This window comes from Panthera pardus, unplaced genomic scaffold (assembly GCF_024362965.1).
Source record: "Panthera pardus isolate Hobbes unplaced genomic scaffold, ASM2436296v1 HiC_scaffold_21, whole genome shotgun sequence".
In the NCBI taxonomy this organism is placed as follows: Eukaryota; Metazoa; Chordata; class Mammalia; order Carnivora; family Felidae; genus Panthera; species Panthera pardus.
Genome location: NW_026526777.1, coordinates 54456033 through 54475741, shown reverse-complemented (window position 1 = coordinate 54475741; position 19709 = coordinate 54456033). Strand labels below are relative to the sequence as shown.

At 36.5% G+C, this 19709-nt stretch overlaps 1 protein-coding gene and 1 long non-coding RNA gene across 10 annotated transcripts in view; one reads left to right on the top strand and one right to left on the bottom strand.

Annotated features, from left to right (window-relative positions):
- Positions 1-19709, top strand: part of DNM3 (dynamin 3) — a 569424-nt gene that overhangs the window by 303785 nt on the left and 245930 nt on the right. For all 7 annotated transcript variants that reach the window (XM_053909278.1, XM_019424838.2, XM_019424889.2 and 4 more), the window contains one exon: positions 482-595. In XM_053909278.1, coding sequence (XP_053765253.1) covers positions 482-595 — 114 coding nt within the window. The remainder of the gene's footprint in view (positions 1-481; positions 596-19709) is intronic.
- On the bottom strand, positions 11277-17806 carry LOC109252473 (uncharacterized). Of its 3 annotated transcripts, none has more exons than XR_002074032.2 (3): positions 17235-17752; positions 14825-17117; positions 11277-13277 (listed from the first exon to the last, which is right to left on the bottom strand). It is a non-coding gene; the product is annotated as an uncharacterized LOC109252473 (long non-coding RNA). The 3 variants fall into 3 exon arrangements; XR_002074031.2 differs by having other exon boundaries at positions 14825-14918; positions 17045-17745; XR_002074029.2 differs by having other exon boundaries at positions 14825-17806.

Sequence of the window (19709 nt, the reverse complement as noted above, 5' to 3'; positions counted from 1 at the left end):
TTCTTTTTACCATTTGGTGACCAGTCTCTGGTGAAAATCCTAATGAGATGCAAACCAGACAAACAAATGGACCAGTGGACTGGGAGGGGGGAGAGAGGCAGTGGGCCTGGAGAGTTTATTATTGTTCACCCAATCAACTAAATATGTTTTAATTATAGCAGCAATGCCATAAATAGGCTGAGCACAAGCCTATTAGTCTGCCTCATTCAATTCTTTTCTGTTTCAGTTGCTTTGCTTCCACCATCCATATAAGTCTGCAATTTCAGTCTTGTCCATTTGATGGGAGAGATTTCCCTCTGGTTATCTGTAGTTTGGGAAGATAAATTGTCTTAAATAGCTCAGTAGAGGGTGAGCTTTGGGGAAACAATGTTGTTCTTAGTGCAATTTATATCTTGTTTTTAACTCCACTTAGTACAAGACCTATGCTCTCCATTGGTTCACATTAAATTCAACATCTCTGCCAATCTGTGCTGTCTTGTAGGTGATTCGTAAGGGATGGTTAACCATCAGCAACATTGGCATCATGAAAGGAGGCTCTAAGGGATACTGGTTCGTCCTTACTGCTGAAAGCTTGTCCTGGTACAAAGATGACGAGGTAAGTCACAGAGAATCACAATTATTTTATTAAAGTGTTTCCAATTTCCAATTAATTGATATTATTGTGATGTACAGTTCCAAGACACGAGTGATACTCTTTCAGTAAGACATAGCTTGGGGTGTTTGAAGAAGCATTGTTTTTTCTTCATAGATTCTTAATTTATAATATTCCCCTCAATTTCTTTTATTGCTCTGGTATAGTCACATGTTTGCTAACCCGAAGAAATGGAGTTAGGGGTCAGTAGTTGGAAATTTCCTTCTTTGTAATAATGATGAGATACTGATATAGGGACAATTTTCATTAAATAATGTATTGAAAAAACCCAGGGATATAGAGCATCTTAAGAATGAAATTAATAGCACTGATGCAGAGTTAATAAAGAATTTTGGAATTGTTGGCTGTGACATCTGTTTCAAATGGCAGGCTTTTGAAAATGTCCAAATCAATAGTCTTCAAGCAAGCCCCAGGTAATTGTTTATATGAATTTTGTTGTTTGAAAATTTGATCTATGTAAAAGCCTGAATTATGATGATTATGTTCTCCGGCTCATGTTAGATGTTAATCATTTTGGCCCTGTGACTTACTACTCATTTTAATCTGGTAGCTTTAAAAGTGCAAAAAGTCCTATCAATCTTGTGGACCCATTAGAGTGCTATCAAGTGATACTGCTAAATTTGGGAGGTCATGGATGAAATTAAACTATGTTTTGGAAATTTTAAGAGCTCTGGACTGACCTGAGCTATTTTTGGTGCTTATAATGCAGTCCACAAACATTAGATAAGAATACTTTGTGATTTAGAAAGCTGTTTTACAGGTAAGATTGCCTCAATTTTGTTTAGCTGTAAAGGGCATGTATTTCAGAGTTAAAAGTCCTTCCAATCCTGGCTTGATATTCTTTTTGAAAGTCCTACAAGGTGCCTTTGTCAGTTGTTAGAGTTCAAGTTTCATGTCTTACATAGTTCTTTCTGCTTCCTAAGTACTTTGTGAACAATAGTATATTAATCAGATGATCAGTTGATGGCCACTAAGTTTTCTTCAGTAAGGGAAATAGAATATTATAGAAATGTACAGAAACAATTTTACACAAAAGCTTTACAATATTTTTTTTATGTCCTATATTTCACTGACTTCAGTCAAACATGGAGTGGTTGTTGTAAGAGTCTGAGAATTAGCAATGGTTTCTTTCCTTTGCTGGCTGCTCAGATAGCCCTGTCATTCCGTGGGAAGCTCCAGTCTTCAAAGACCACAGCTTCGGGAGCTCTGAGATGCCTGTCCAGATAGAAAAATCAGTAAATAGAGTGTCTTCTTCTTTTGTGTTCATTTGTCTTAAGAGATCTTCTCTTAGATACATTTTGTTTCCAAGGACTTAGAGGATTATTTATGTACATTTAAATTCATAAGCAAAATTTAAAAGCAAAAGATTTTGCTGAGGATTCATAATAATAATAGCTGGTGTTTTTTTATAGGTTAAAACACCTATATATGGTCCTATATGGACTCATTCAGTCCACATTGTAACCCTAAGGATAAGTGCTGTTGTTATCCCCATTTTTCAGAGAAAAGTAAACAAACAAAAAAAACCCCCAACTATTCAAAAAGTCCTTTCTGTAGGACTCAGTTTCCCTTATTGCAGAATACTTGGTGTTTGTGAGCATAACTAATTTCCCAAGGTCGCATAGCTAGTTGGTGGCAAAGCAGAAATTCAAACTCAGGCTATCTGGCTTCTGAGCTCATGTCTTCAATCACAAGTATATGCAAGAATCCCAGAGATGCTGCAGTTGTCCAAGTCAACCTTATCCCACAGAGGTTCTATTTAGACAAGTTCCAGGCATATTGGCATTGACCTTTTTGTGGGTGTTAGTATGAGGGGCTCTGAAGATAATAGGAGTAGCTACTGTTATTGGAATATGGCTTTGGGGTTCTCTTGTCTGGCTATGTGGGCACTGAAACAAGGCCATTGGAAGGCACGTAATGCCTCCTGTAGGGAAGAAGAATCTTTGAGAGCTTTGTAAGTTAATGATCAGTAGTCATCCCTTCCATTCCTCTAGAAACTCAAGATAACTTTTTACAAAATCTCTGCTGCTGAAGCTCCCTCATGAGCATTTGCTTACAACAAATAGAAAATACATGTGTGCAATTATAGTACTAACTGAGTGCTGGAGACATTTTATTAAAGGTATATGTTGGAGGGTATTTGGGCATGGGGCGGTGGGATGGGAATGACTCTTGAAATATGATGGAGTGATCTGGATGAAGAAAGTTTAGGAAAGGGTTGTTTTATTAGTTTAGTCGATTGCAAAAAAGAGAAAATGACAAAGTTGCTGCTTTGTGGAATGAACAAATAGACTAATAATGCAATGGTAAGTGCTCTGAAGAAAATAAAATGGGGTAGTGAGCTAGAAAGTGATGGGGGAGGAAGTAACATCGAATTAGAGGCTGGGATGATGAGCTGTGTAGAAGATTTTATCGAAGAAAATTCCAGCAAGAGGGCATCATAAGTAAACCCCCACCCCACCCCAGGGTGGCAGCCAGCAGGAATACTGTGGCTGGAATGTGATAGCATGGGAGAGAGAGGTAGGAAATAAAATGAGAGGTACCAGTGGGTGGGGTCTTATCAGACCCCATGCACTAATTTGGATTAAAAAATTTTTTTAATGTTTATTTATTTTTGAGAGAGAGAGAGGGAGGGAGGGAGACAGGGCATGAGCAGAGGAGGGGCAGAGAGAGAGGGAGACACAGAATCCGAAGCAGGCTCCAGGCTCTGAGCTGTTAGCACAGAACCTGACGTGGGGTTCGAATCCATGAACCACGAGATCATGACCTGAGCCTAAGTCGGATACTTAACTGAATGAGCCACCCAGGAACCCCCTAATTTGGATTTTATTTCAAGGATAATTGAAAACTATTGGCTTGTTCCAACAGGATGTAACATAATTGGATTTATGTTTTAGAAAGACCACTCTGGCTGCTGGGTTGGGCATAATGCGTGGGATGGAATGTGTATGTGGAAGGAGGGGAGTGGTAAGAATGGAAGACGGGAGACGAGCTAGCTAGGAGACTGTAGCAATGGTCCAGGTAAGAGAAGATGGTGGCTTATACTGGGTGGCTTGAGAAGAGCTCTTGAATTCAGGGTGGCAAATTGATGGGCCACATACTGCAGCCATTAGCTACTGTTACTCATTAGAACTCTGCTCCAGAAACAACATAAAATGTTTTCAAAATATTAATGCCTGACTCACAAATGGCCTCTATCTTTAAATTGTTTGTGTCAGTGGGGCAGAGCGTTTTTCCACTGGAGCCATCCTCATTCATCCCCACCTCACCGTTCCTTGACCATCACCACTGTCATCCTCTACTCTGCTTTATTTCTCTTGCGAGAGTTTCCTACCATTGCAGACCACCTTTGAGCTTGCTGTCAGGGTTAAAGGGAGAGTACAGCACTGTTCCTTGATTTCTGCTTGTATTCAACAAATAGTTATTAGTGTCAGCTGGAAGCAGAAGCTGGAAGGGAGGGTGTGGGGAAAGGAGGCCAAGAAGAAACATCAGGAGGGTTGGGCTTAGAAGTAGTGACGAGTCTCTGGCCTCTTGACTTGGTACCGTCTTTTAGCAGCAGTGTTTTAAATGATACTTAGATTCCAAAGAAGTCTTACTGCCATCCTTCAAATTTAACATGATTCTTTGGGCAACCTCGAAAACCCCAATTTAGAATATTGCTTTGTGAAAATAAGCCTAAATTCTAACTCAACTTTTGGAGTCAATTTGTTGGTAAATTAAATGCTCGTTCTTTATTCCCATGGTATCCCTCTATACCCACATCAGCCTCTGCATAGTTGTAAATCCTGTTATATGACAATTTATCTTTCTTAGTCAAGCAAATGTGACACAGTAAATATCATTAAGTTAGTTATAGATTCATTCATTTATTCAATGACAAATTTACATTCAAATTTTCATAGAGGATTATCATTGTTTTTTCCGTGTTCTGCCATCTTCCTACTTTCTTGTGTAATTAGACTAGTATGTTTTCATTATATCTAATTGGCTGTTGAATAAATAGCATATTATGCCATATGCTATAGGTATGATTTTATTTAAGCCATGACAAGTTTGTAATAATATAAATGACTTATGAAATACATTTGAGATGAAGAAAAATGACTCAAACTTTTTCCAGGATCACGTTAATTGAACAAAAGACCCTATAGACTGTATGCTTGGTACAACAAAAGCAGTGAGGTTTGAAGGACATGGATTTGCAATGCCAGTGTTGGAACAAGTCCGTCTTCTCTGGGCCTCTGCTTTTCTTTTCACTTGTTGCATGGGGACCTTTGCCGAGCAAACCACCTGAAAGAGATTTTCTAGGGTTCTAAGAAATCATTTATTAATACATACTTTTATAAACTTTTAGCTATCACATTTATATATTTATGCTTGCCATTGCAAGTAACAACGGTGCCCTCCCCTGTAAAGCCATTCTTTGACTCACGTGTCTTCTAATTTCCAATTTTTTTGTCATTTCATATTGTGAGATAGGATGTATAACATTGGGTTTTGTTGTTGTTGTGTGTATGTATGTATGCATGCATGTATTTATTTATTTTAGCAGAGAATGGTAAGGTTTGGATTCTTAGAGGGAACTCATATCCCATTTCTTCAGTGAGACTTGGTATACTGCCTGCCCCCTAGCCTATGGGTTCTCTTACACCTCAGCCAAGAATTGGAGCTGATGATACAAAACCATGTGATTTCCTATCCAAGCTGGCAGAGGCAATAGCATAATGACCCTGTGTAATAATTTTAAGCTAGAGTTGGCATGACTGTAATGGTAAGTCCCCAGTATTTTTCTTACTTTCTTCCTATGCTGAACAGATTTATTCACCCTACCCTTGAATTTTAGATGGATCACGAACACTCTCAAGCATCTGTGGACTGCACTTTTTGAGCCATTACTCTATATTATAATAATGTTATTTGCAATGTTACTGATAGATGAGCTTAACAGAGAGGTTTCCACCTGTGTCCCAGGCAGTGTTTTTTCCCACATGTTACCTTCAAAGAGTCTTTACAATACAATGTGGTTATAGTAGGCATGATTAATCTATGTATATGACTGTATGTTATCCTCTAACATTACTCTAAGATTGGGGCTTTCTGTAACACAAAAAGAAATAAACCATCTTCATACAGGGTTAGACAGTTTATAACTAATCACCAAGGGGATTTGCTCAAACCTGGCTGTCCTTCTAGATCATGTTCTAAAAGGACAGTACCCTAGACTTGGAAGTTTCTGATACAGGTGGTCCTGAGCTCTTTTCTAGGGGGCTCATAGGCCTTTTCCTGGTTTCATCCTCCCCAGGGCATTCTGCCAATGTGTGTAACACATCAAGAAAGATCTGTTTATGAGGGTAAGGATAGTTTGGGCATGCAGGCTTGTATGTCCACATATATTCCCTTGTATTTGGGATGGATGATACTTAGATCCTTTGATTTCTATCAAAATAACAACATAAGGATATATTTAGTACTTTACTAAGGATTTAGGGAAGCAATACAACAATTCAGACAGCCTCAAATGCCTCTGTACAACAGTTTTTATCCAGTGGACACACACACGGGTATGTTACTGGCTGCTCTAACCCTGTGCTGGCCTAGCCCAATGACAATACATTGGCTTCTCTCTTTCAGTCTCGCCTCCTATTTCTTCCCTCAATGCTGTTAATATGGATTGCCCCAAAATCAAGGCACTTCTCCCTCTGTTATATACATCCATTCAGCTCTTCTTAGAATCTAGTTCAGCCTTTGCTCCAGCCTCATTTTTGTATATCCAAACTAGTCAAAATGCTGAACCAAACCAAATGGACTTCCAATTAGCAAGATGCTCCCTAGTTTGACAGTAATTGTGGTTGTAAATTGTATTCCACTATTTATTCTCCCTGTTTAAAGTCATGAAGGCCAGCTTTCGATCTGAATGATAATCTTGATGATGATCATTGTCATCATAATGGTTAACATTTATTGAGTATATATAGTTTCCCAAGCACTGAGCTAAGTCAGTATTTTATTTACATTCCCCATTTTATTTTTATTTTATTTTTATTTTATTTTTAATTTTTTTTTACATTCCCCATTTTAGAGATGAAGACTGAGACACAAAGAGAATGAGTAATTTAGCAAGCTACTCAATATTGGTGCTATGCTCTTAATTGCCTGAACACTTCCTAACAAACATTTTCTGGACACCTGTTATGCACTAGACTCTATCCTTTAGTCACTAAGGATAAAATGGTTAGCAAGGAATTCATGGTACCTGCCCTCATGAAGGATATTTACCAATAAAGAAAACATATAAACAAAACAAAACAGGGAACCCTATCAGATGTAGATTACAAGCTATGAAAAAAATAAATCCAGTGATATGTTTGACTTAAAAGGTGTCTGGGATGGGGATTACATCACTGGGGGGACATTGAATTGGGTGGTCAGAGGTTTATGTTAATGCTTTGAGGCAAGATTGAGCCTGCTGAATTTAAGAAACTGAATTAAGGCCAGTGTAACTGGAGCAAAGAGAGAAAAGAACTCTATAAAAGATTAAGGATTTTGACCCTAAGAATGATGAGAAGCCTTGGAAGTTTGTAAGCTGGAGAGTCACATAATAAGATCTGACTTTTTTACAGATCCTTTTGGTTGCTTTGTAGAAAAATGGATTGGAGGAGTACAAAACTGGTTTGGGGGTTTGTTAGGAAGGTATGGCTATGGACTATCTAAGAGATAATAGCTTGGGTTGGGGTGGGTTGATGGAAATTGATAGAAGTAGATAGATTTAAGAGATTATTTCAGGTGGTGAAAATTGACAACTCCTCACCCATGATATGTAGTGGTTCAGTGTTTAAGTTCCTGCTAAATTGTAAGCCTCTTGAGACCAGGAGCCATTGTCTTATTTACTGTTCTACCACCATGAACATGGCACTGGCAGGTGACAGTAAATATCGGTTGAGTGAAGATGTGATTAAGCAAATAAATAATATTTATTTAGTACAGCCTAATAATTCATCTTGTCCTCTTATCTCAGGTACCTAAACTAAATTATTTAATTACAGAGTAAACTTAGAATTTGAGGTTGTCTTAAAATTTTCTTAATTTTCATCATTGAAGGTTAATGGACTTTTTTTCCTCCTCTGACTATATAGCTTCCTGAACTGAAATCATTTAAGCAGAAAGTAAATTTCCTAATGTTATTTTAAAACATTATAAATATATTTTGTACAATTCTTAGAAATGATTTAGAAAAGGGCTAGGTGTAGAATTAAAATAGAAAGTGGGACGCTGGGGTGGCTCAGTCAGATAAGTGTCCAGCTCTTGGTTTCTGTTCAGGTGATGATCTCACATTTAGTGGGTTCGAGCCCTGTGTGGAGCTCTGCGCTGGCAGTATGGAGCCTGCTTGGGATTCTCTCTCTTCCTCTTTCTCTGCCCCTCTCCTGCTCATGCTCTCTCTCAAAATAAATAAATAAATCAACATTAAAAAATTTTTACATGGAAACTTTCATTTCAAAAAGGATTTTGGGTTTAGATAGTTTTATATTAATACTTTAAAACCAGGGGCACCTGGGTAGCGCGGTTGGTTAAGCATCCAACTTCAACTCAGGACATGAACTAATAGTCCGTGGGTTCGAGCCCTGTGTCAGGCTCTGTAATGACAGCTCAGAACCTGGAGGCTGCTTCAGAATCTGTCTCCCTCTCTCTCTGCCCCTCCCCCACTCACACACACACACACTCTCTCTCTCTCTCTCTCTCTCTCTCTCTCAAAAATAAATAAACGTTAAAAAATTTTTTTAAATAATTAAAAGAATACTTTAAAATCAGATCTGGAAAAAGAGGGTGGCTTTTATTTAAAATATGTATAAAATATGAATTTTAGAAGAATAGAGTCTGATAAAGGGAGAAAAAAGCCATTTTTCTCTTAATGTCAATGAGAAATATATGAATGATAGTTAAAATCTCTGGAGGGGATTGCTAGTTTATGTATAATGGTAGTGTGTAGCCAATATTTATTCCATTTTTATCATCCAACATGAAGATTAAAATCATAACGGAATACTCAGAGGAAGCTAGGGTAATTGAACAGAAGTGTTCCCAATGAAAATGTGCTAACCTTATACTATTGAAGAAAATCCAAACTCTGCATTGAAATAAGAACATTCTTTGGACTCTTAAAAAATTACAGGCCTCACTTTTGTGGGTTGAAGTATTTGGATTGCTTGATAAAGAGATTACATAATTCCTTTATAGGGATAATTACTTAGTATTGTTTTTATTATGTAGCTGTAACAGATGACAAGTGTAACTTAGGTAATAGAAAACAAAATGACAGATATATCCCTGGATGGCCAAAGTTGTGAGACCAAGAAGTCACAGAAATCTTCAGCTATTTCCATTTTCACTTAGACTTTCAAGATTCCGCCTGTTTCCTCTACGTCTGCATGATCCTCGCGATGAGGAGGTCAGGATTAACCCTGTGAACGCTATTTACACTCCTTGCTGAGTTGTTTTAGTTAGCTAAAACTTAGATATTTTTTACCAAAAAAAGAAGTCGAATAAATATTGAACTTTAAAACATTTATGTTACTTAAAATTCTTCATGATTTTAGTTGTGTTTTTTCACATATGTAGATTTTTAACGTAGGATTATTTCATACAAACATTTCCACATTTTGGCATTATCCAAAGATTTATAATTTTGAAAAATATATACAACAACCCATAATGGCAAATGCTATTTCAAATTTATTAAGTATATTTAATAGACCCAAACCCACTCCCCTAAATGTATTTTTTATCTGACTTAAAAGTTTATTCTAGAAGAACAATATTACTCTTTACCAGAAGAGTGCAATTTTTAAATGTGCTTCATTTAATGAATTTAAATAAATATAACCTTCTTTCATTATTTCAGGCATTTTTTGAAAGCCTGAAATGTAAAACTAAAATGTTAACCTCAAAGTTTAAGGGAATATTATTTGAAATGTTTTCCTGGAGTGGCTCACTTAAGGATGACTCCACTGGCCTCCTAGCTTTCCCTTTGGAGTTTGCTGGATTGGAACAGTCTTCTTTATGTTCTGACCTAATATCATTTCATCTGGAGAGGTCCCAAGCCCTGTCCTGGGATTGCCTTGCAAGGGTCCAGTAGAGTGATCCAGATGTGGAGTCCTCTCGCCATTTGCTGCTTGTCATATCAAACATTTAAAATTGGGCGGTAATATGTAAATATCTTGTGAGACATTTTTCTGTCGTCTTCCTGTTTATATTTTACATTTTGTGAACTATTGGTTAGTACTTTATTTGCTAGTAATAGGACTTTCATTTAAGGTAAAAACCTTCATTGCTCAGTGTGTTTAGCATAAGTATATTTTGCAGATGACCTATTTCCTAAGGCCCGTTGCATTTAGCCTTAATTATATTTTTACTTCATAGTTTTGCCCACTTTTTTCTTTTCTTTTTAAAGAAACTATAGTGTCATGTTTAGTAAAATAGCACAAAATCCTGTAAATTTTTAACCTCATGAGATTTTTAGCCTTAAGACTAAGTCTTTTATTTTAAAAATGAAATAGCTGAATAAAAATAGTTTTTTAAACTGAGAACAAACTGAGGGTTGATGGGGGGTGGGAGGGAGGGGAGGGTGGGTGATGGGTATTGAGGAGGGCACCTTTTGGGATGAGCACTGGGTGTTGTATGGAAACCAATTTGACAATAAACTTCATATATTGAAAAAAAAATAGTTTTTTAGTCCAAAATATATCCCTGAAATATTTAGTTAAATTTTTTAAAAATTTTATGTAGCCTGGTGCCACGTTTTAAAAAGTTTGACCAGAATCTAAGGAAAATAAAATTAATTTTAAATACTGAAGTTAAAAACATTTAAGTGAACCAAATCAAAGTTAACAATTTTCTAATTTTATCTATCTCCCACCATTTTGCCCAGCAGTGTTTGAAACATTCATATACATAAGACAACCCTGATCATTTCACTGCAGTTCACAGTATGTAAACTGAAGTTTTGGCATTTCCTCAAAAGACATGGTAAAATATTGTTATCACCATTAATCCCTTTGCTTGCTCTTTTTGAAAATAATTGAATGGCCTGAACATCTCAAGAGTTTCAGAGTTTACAGTGAATGGGAGCATGTATTCCAAGTGAATGTGTTGGTCTGGTAAATTCCACCTTTCGAACTGTAGTGTAATCTCCTTCTTAATTAAACAATAACACAGTAATAAATCTTGATGTGCCATGACACCTGGGAATATCAGAGCTTCAATTTCAATTTTCAATATATCGGCAGAGGAGAAGCAACTCTTATGTTGGAAATACTCTTTTCACTATGTTTTGCCCAGACCCAAACTGGTAGTTTATTAACTCAAAATACATGATTCCCTAGAACATTCTGTCTTCCCTCTTCTTCTTTTTCTTTTCTCCTTCTCTCTCTTAAAAAGTCATGATATAGAAAACTAAACTTAGTTCTTGGAGTAGGATTATTAGAATCATTTGCTCTCTGTCAAGCATCAGACTGAAGTTATATTGTTTTGTCATATTGATTATGGGGTGCTGCAAAGCTGTGTACAATAAATGTCAAGGGTAGTAAGTGACTGACAACAGTTAGGAAAAGAGAACTATAGAAAGCAAAGGAACATTTTCAAAAATGGGTTTTATTATATTTCATAGGCACCACTCACTTTACTTTTGGTGGGTTTCAATATTTGAATCAAAATATAATAATAATAATAATACATACGAATTAAGTATTAAACCAACAGATTAAAACCCCAGGCCCCCGCGCCCCTCATTTTGGTTGTAGTTCTTGGTGTAGATGCTATGGTGTGAGGGCTGCTTTCTTTCAATGGCTGGTTGTCATTCAGGCTGGGTTGTCGTGTGACTGCCTGTCTGTGCCTGCTGTACAGGTGAGCGGATGTTCTGCACAGCAAGTGTAGACAGGCAGTCACATGACAACTCCGTCCAGCCAGGCCCTTGGTTCCTTCGGGCTTCCTTTGCTCATGGGCAGATACAATCAGTCTGTTTTCCAGATTTGGTGATTTTGGAGGGTCAGGGGAAAGGGAGAGAAACACACAATAGAATTAAACATTAAAACATTATGGAACTAAAACAAGTTAGACTTTTGACTTTATTCAGAATGTACATTTTTACATTTGTTCCAAATGTGCTAACATGGATAATTGACGTGACAGAAAACTCACATCGAAATTTTAAGGAAAAACAAAACAAAAGATTAAATATAAGGTTTATTCTTAAATCCAATTCATATTATTATTACTGGCCCACATGCAGTCAGAGTTCAGAGTAATTGAACCAGATGTTTTTCCTCTTCACAAAAACTCTGCATATTTTAATACTGAAGTTAAAGATAAAGACTATGTTTATACATGTTTCTTGTAGTAGATAAGTACCATAGCCCATGAAAAAGAAACTTGTCATTTACATGGAAACGGCAGCCATTTTCAAAATAATTTATGAGCCTAATGTATCTGGCAGTTCAACCAGCCAACTTTGGTATCTGATGCTTTGAGAGTGGGATTTTACATGGGAATGTATTTTTGCCAATACTCCATAAAGCAACAGGAACTTATTTAAATTTCTCATATTCTTTTTAATGTAAAGTTTTTAAGTATGGATGTGAAAACCAGATAAAAAGCCATTGTGAGCTTACGTGCTTCTCCTAATTAACTACAGCGCCATGCCATGAATCAAAAGGGTATAAACTAAAAGTTGTTACACACAGTGATGCTCAGAATGTGTTGTGGACATTGATGGTACCATACAGTTACAAAATAATACCTTAAACACAGAAAAGGAAACTTCATTTCATATCCAAAAAGTAGAACCAAACCCTTTGGAAAATTTTCTTATAATTTGTGTAAGAAAGAGTTAATGGTGTTAAACAGAGAAATGTAATTCTGATGACTCAAGAATAATTCTGGCTATTTTAATATAAATGATCAATTCACATTCATAGAGGTATTTAACAAGTTCCCCTGCCCTTTAAAAACCAAAATATTTAGATAGTCAAAATTCCAGTAAGTGGGATTTCTTCAAAAACAAAACAAAACCTTATTGTCAAGGAGTATATGCCTTGGAGTTTTTTTCAAAGAATTTTAAAGAAAACACATAGTTTGTTATTTCCCTTTAATGATAAAATTATGAGAAAATAGCAAGTAGAAGCTTTATGGAGAGGAAGATGTTTGTAGAGACTTAAAAAAAAATCACAGTTTCTACACATCTGAACTTTTATGCATTAATTAGATATGGTACAATTAGTTGATAAGTGAAATTTTCCATTTATTTGATTTAAAGAAAATAAATGTCTGATTCTGTTTCTGGTCATCATTCTGAGTAGAGAATTTTTTTTTTTCTGATAGAATCAAAAATGTCAGTAAACTTGGCTGCTATTTAGATAATTACAAGGTCAGAGTATGCAAAAACAAATACCTTAAGAAACTATTTTGTTATTGTTGCTTCATTCAGTGTAACAGAAAATATTTAGAGTGATTCACTTACAAAGAATATATTGGTGGAAATTAAAAATTACTGTAATTCTGTATAGCTTTCCCTCTCTCTCCCATAAATAATTTGATCCAGTTAACTCTGCTCAATTAAAGGAATGATGCATGCAACCTGAAAAAATAGAAAGAAATATTTGTGAGTTTATATGCTATATTTTAATATGAAACAGTTCTATTAAACCAAGATATCCAAAATATTTGAGCCTGAAAAACCGTAACTATTTTTCAAGGAGAAAAAAAATCTTACTGAAAAATATGTACTCTATTCATAAGACTTTTAGATAATTCATGTTTCTAATAGATTTTTAAACTATAATTGTAGTAAGTATGTTGCATATGCACACTTTATAGTGCTATTGGACCTGTCTTTAACCTTGTTAAAAACATGAAAGGCTGAAAAAAACATTTAAGACTTTTTTCCAATCTTCCAAATAGAGTGAATATCAATCCACTATCACGTAAAATACTAGCTAAAATATAAAAGCGCTATTTACATTATTATCATAACATGTAATTTTTAATATGGTTATTACACCTCATTTTCTTTTGTCTTCTATTTATTATCTTAAGGGGAAAAAATGCATTGAAAGAATTATCTTCTAAGTCCTTTACAGCAAAATTCAGCCAAAGCAGCTTCAGGAAACTGGCTGTCACGATAGGTCAGGAAATTCAAAATGAATATTTAATTATTTTCTTTAATTTACCTCATCATCTCTATTTATTAAAACTGATAACGCTTGTTAATAAGAAACTTTCAAAAATGGATAAATATTTCTATCTACATAGTTTGTAGCACATTAAGGTAAAAAGATAGAAGAAACCAAGTAAGAAAGTTTCTGTCTTCACTGAAGACAATTTCCTGTCTCCTCTCAGGTTAAAGCCTGACCTTCTAATTATTTTAAGTTGAGATTTCTGAGTGATGGTCGCTTAGTTATTATTTGGACATTATTGTGATGGGTGGGATATTCTCTTTAGAAAAGAGGAAAAGGGTTGTTTTTATAGAGAAAAATCTCTTGTAGAGTAATTGAAAGCTTTGGCTTCTCTTTACTAAGGATAGACACTGGTGGATGAGTGAACTTCTTCTCATTATCAAGTTGTAGTTTTTTTAAATTTCCTTAAGAACAAAAAAGGAAAAATTCTTTCATTAGAAGTTTTATGCCTAAACTTTTTCCCACGGCGTGAAAAACTTGGGTGGTCTGTAAGGCGAGAGGTGGGGGTAGACAGTATATTTTGGTCTTTTAAAAACATAAACACATTATCTGGGCCGAAAGACAGAAATGCCAAGCAGGAAGGATGTTAAACCTATTGACTAATTGCAAGAAAGTGATCAGTGTGAAATTTGGTCCCATTGTAAACAAACTTTCTTTGATTTTGAGATCTTTAGCTTAAAAAAGGGAATGAGGTTTTGAAAATATAAACTTTTATATTGATCCTCTTTCACTTAGGAATTGATGGTATTGAGTCTAAAGCCCTTAATTTCCTTTCTCTTAGATACTAGAAAAAGTTTTCCTTTTAACCCAGTACCTAGCCTAACTTACCAGTCATCCACGCACTAAAACGAAAAACAACTACTCAGCTTCAATGAACTGCAGTTTGGACAGACCCCTGAAAACATTTTTCTCTTTCTGACAATGTACAGTGTTTAATTTTAATACTCACCATCATATCCAGGGGTAGTTTTACTTGAAGATGTCACTGTTGGTTAGTTTCCTCTGGAATAGATCCCATGACCTCTAAAATATTTGTATATCTCCTTATAAAGTAATATCAAAATAAAGTTAAATATTGTTCTAATTACCCTGGAAATAGACACGGTTATTTTATGATATGTGTGTATACGTGCTGGTATATATACCACTGCTTAAACTACCATCCTTGCCTTCAGTCAGCAGGAGTTTATAAAGTGAGTTTTACTTTGGATCTTTAATTTAGCTCATGCAATTTAAAAGTAAGTGTGATTCCTTTTCATTTGTTTAAAGCTTGCATCAAAAATGGGTCCTCAGGACTCCACCAAGCACTTGCAGGCACTCCTCGGCTACCCCCTTACAAATTAATTCTTATGTTCCTATTCCTGTATTTATGCCAAGGACACAATCGAGTCCCCTCTGTCTCCAGACTAAAAGTCATCCTAGGGAGAAATTTGGTGGGCGACCAATTGTGGTTGGTTTCTTAGAAACAAAAAGGCGATTTAAGATGAAGACAGACATTTAAATTGAATATACGTGAATGAAGGCAAGTTATGAAATTCTGTCATTTCTACAGAGTAAAAAAACGAAAACCAAAAACCAAAAAAAGCCCGTTATAGCTATCTTTCTTCTTTAGTAACTGCTTCAGTTAGTAAAAATATATATCGGAGAAAATAAGCTTCTGTATTTACCTAATAGGATTTTTTTTTTTGTTTTCTTATGTAAAAGAAACTATATAGATTTTAAATATCTCTTGTTCTATTAAAAATAATTAATATGGAAGCCTCTAAGTCACAATAGAAAAAACAAAGGAAGACTTTACTATATCATCTAAGTGGAGAAGATAACTAAATTTATCCATGCTTTTTATATTTTAACTAAAAACCATGAATAAAAGGTTATATGTACTTTACACCAGTTTGAGGATGATCAAAAGGGTCATTTAAAAAAGTAGATTGTTTTCACGAAAGATAACTTGGGGAACCTTGTTTAATAAAATGGGTCGCAAAAGAGAACTTGTGATAATTTTGAATTGTTGCAAAATGTGTAATTTAGAAAAGGATTTGTTCAGAAATCACTGTAATTTTAAAAAATTTAGAGGAGGACAAAAAGGGATCACATCCACTTTTTCATAAAAAACTATAGAACAGATGTTTTCATTATATAGAATTGTTTGGGAGTAGATATAAATGGGGGTTGAGGGAATTAGGGGTGAGGCAGTAACATTTTTCCAGAACTTTCTTTAAGAGACCCACCTTTAAAGTTCAGCAAGGATCATATTGCAACCCAGACTTTCTCTATTATTCTCTCTATTGGGATTTCATTCAGCTTAAGGGTTTTCCTCCCTCCCACCTTCCCCACCCATCCCCCTTCACCTCCAGGACAGCTGGAAACTGACCAAAGAAAACTTTGCCTTCGTTTACAAATTCCTTTTTTATCAGTGGGTTTCTAGACAAAGTACCTTATCATTTTAAATGCTCAGAGAAATAGAAGCATTGTAAAATATAGGCATGAGGTCTCAGCTGACCAGCAATTATCAACCATTTTTTGATTTAAAAAAAAAATGTGACACAGATGTATATTGGGATATCCGAAGACAGAGGTTTCTTCTATTCTGTGACTTAATCAGTTGCTGACTCACTAGGTTCTGGGTTGGCGCTCTTTTCTGGGTCAGTCCCATTTGTATTGTCTGGTGGGCAAGAACTTGGCAGCCTCTTCTTTTATTGTTAGATATTATCATGTACGTAAATTTTCAAAAAAAAGCACTCTTCAGATAGCATTGTAAAAATAGCCAATATTCTTTACTTTGAAGCAAAATGGATTCAGTCCCGGGGAGGTTAAAAGTTCTACTACAGCCCTTATTCAAGTAAGTTTTTAGGTCTTTGTATTATTAATTTCAACAATTAACAACTAGCCTCATTAAGTTATTCTTAAGTGTCTGGAGTCTTTTCATATTTCATTTTAAAGGAAGAAAAACTTTAAACTTAAAAATATACTTGACTTCTAGATCTTCAGAAATCAACTAACATACAGTAAATGGCTATATACCACATATTGTTACTCTTTCAAAACTAAATGCATTGCTTCGCATGACACATATACCTCTGTTTCTCTCGCATGTGAACGCAAATCATTGGCTCCCCACCTCGGCTCTCCTGGGCACAGACCAGGTGAGCAGTCAAGGAGGCCTTACCCACAGGTCTTCTTTCCAACAGTCCTTTCTCAGCGGTGTCCCCGAGGGCTTCTTGGTCCCTAGTGTGCAAAACCTGTGAAGAAAAACACTGGGTATGAGATTTGAAAAAGCAAACAGAAGTCTTCTCCTTGGAAACAGCAACTTCTGTCCCCAGCCGTCCGTGGCGTTGCGCTCCCCTGCCCAGTCTAACCAATGTGCAGACTACTGTACAACGGCATTGTCCTGAACAGGTAGTCTGAACACTGGGGCGACGGAGCAGGATCTCCAGAAGCTTCCATCTGTGTACTTAAAATCCTGTCCCGGTCTTTGGGAAAAGCCTCCCTTCCTGCACCAGGGGTTGCATTCGGCTATCCCCCCTGAATTCTGCTGCACTGACTGAGACACACTCAAGGGCTGTGATTTCCAGTCTTGACGTGGCACATTTGCTGCAGACTGGGGAACTGGCAATGAATTTAGGACCAGGAAAAGGGGGAGGGCTGGGCTGGAGAGTCCATATATGGGATGATGTCACCCTGGGGAGGTTTGGGTATGCGCGGTGCCGCTGGAGAGACCGCTAGAATCGCCTGCTCTCAGACATGGGTCTGTGCATAAAATGGTACCAGATGTTTTAGTGTAATGTTAAGCAGTCATTTCATCTTCAGGCCAGATTTTTTTCCTCAACTGGGCAGGAAGTGGGCCTCAGTATGGAAAAGCTGTAAAAAAAGAGTCGAGATGTACAGTTCTGCTGTGGCCAACTGAAAGTGAGCTAGTGGAGAAGTACAAATCTGCTGTCCGATCCAGACTAGAAAAGTAATTTGAAGATAGAGGGTAGATAAAAAAAAAAAAAAGTAAACAGAAAGTTGAGCACTGGAAGGGAGGGCTCATTTGCAAACTTTTTTGAGCTGCCCTGTGGCACTTTATTTTCTGGTATTTCACTCGTCAAAAAGGGCAGATAAGTTCATTTTTTTTCTCTCTCTCTCTCTTTCCCTCCTCCTCCTCGTCTGTTGGATCTGTCAGCGGCTTGCAGGCTGCTCTAGACTTGAACAGTAATTATAGCAACTTCCTGAAAGTGAAGCCCCCATGAAAAGTCTGGAGAAATGTTCTTTGTCATGGCCTCTACATGAGTAATTAGTTCCACATGTGGCCTTCCTCGTTTCCCTCAGCGATTTTGGCTGGCTCTCGGAATGCCGTGCTATATAGTCCGACCTAAAGAAACTTTAAAGTTTTGATTTCAAACCTCCGCTATGAAATAACAGCTTCAGTCTCCTAACAAATTGCCTCTGGTAGATCCATCCTCTGAGGTCCAGCATTCTTTTTCACTGGGAATTCTTGATTCTGTGTTAATACTTTTGTTTTAATGGTATGCTATTGCTCAGTTTTATCTCTGGTTAACTAAGTCTGTTGAAATTTGCCAAGTACCGCTTGACCAAAGGTTATAACGTATCAGCCCACTGGCATCTACTTCTCTTTTCTTGTTGTTGCTGTTTTCAATTACATATACTGTTGAATATTCCGGGTATATAGCCCTGTGACTTTCCCTCCATAGAATTCTGATTAAAGTTTGAGTTACTTCAAACAAGAGCTTGATTAATTGCCCTTCCAGAGATCAAAATGTGAGAAAATTCCTAGGTAGCTTCCAAATATAATTTGAGTAGCCAAACTATGAAACTTAGTAATCTTTAAAGAATTACTACTAAAGCAATTCATTTCTACTGGACTTATGCAATACTTTTTAGAGGCAGAAAAATCTACCTCTTTTTTAAATAGATTGCGTTAAATATTTTAAGAAGCTTCAAGTGAGAGAGAACTGCCTTAAAGCCTTCACTTATCGTGAAATGTCTTCTCGTGAATTAACATACCATTAATGGGATCTACAGTTATGACAAGCCCTGGTCACCTGGGGAGGAAGATTAAATAAGATAAAAAGGAATTATCCAGCAGGTTAGGATGGAACAGAGAGATTAGCATTGGGTACATCATTCATAGAGGGATTGAAACTATCAGTGGACATCAGAGGGATTGCTTCCTATCCCTGTACTTGTACTTCCAAACTGGTGTCTCCAGGGCCTCTCCTGTAGTGTTTGAGCAAGTCCAGGATGCCTCAACTCCTTTTCCCCCCGTCACTGCTTGTAGAATACTGGAAATAGGCAAGCGTGACTTCATGCAACCTAATAGTCTCATTACATGTGGATGCCAACTCTGCCATTGTTCAGTGTCCATATGTTTGTTCACAAGTCATCATAGAGGAGTCACGAGCCAATGGGACAATAGTCAGCCAGGAATCCAGCATTCCAGGTGTGGGTTTGTTTCTGCCACAAATAGTGAAAGCCTTTCCTCTGCCTTCTTCTATTTATATCGATGACACACGCCTTGGAAATTTTAGGTAAGGTGGAGGAAAGGTGGTTCTGATCGTACTGCTCCATGATTTCATCTTAGTTCGCACATCTATAGTTTCTCAAATATAAGAGAGATCCTCTCTTGAATAGGGGATTTTATGAAGTTTTACTCAAGGAACTCAAATTTATAACTGTCTTTACAGCTTCTGAAGCATTTTAAATGATCTCTTGTGGAATACAACTATACAGGTCTTGCCCTTCTTCGCACATGTACCTGTCTCATTGGGCTTCCAGTTGACTAACACGCTTTAGAGTTCTCTTTCCTTCAAATAGCTCAACAAATATATATT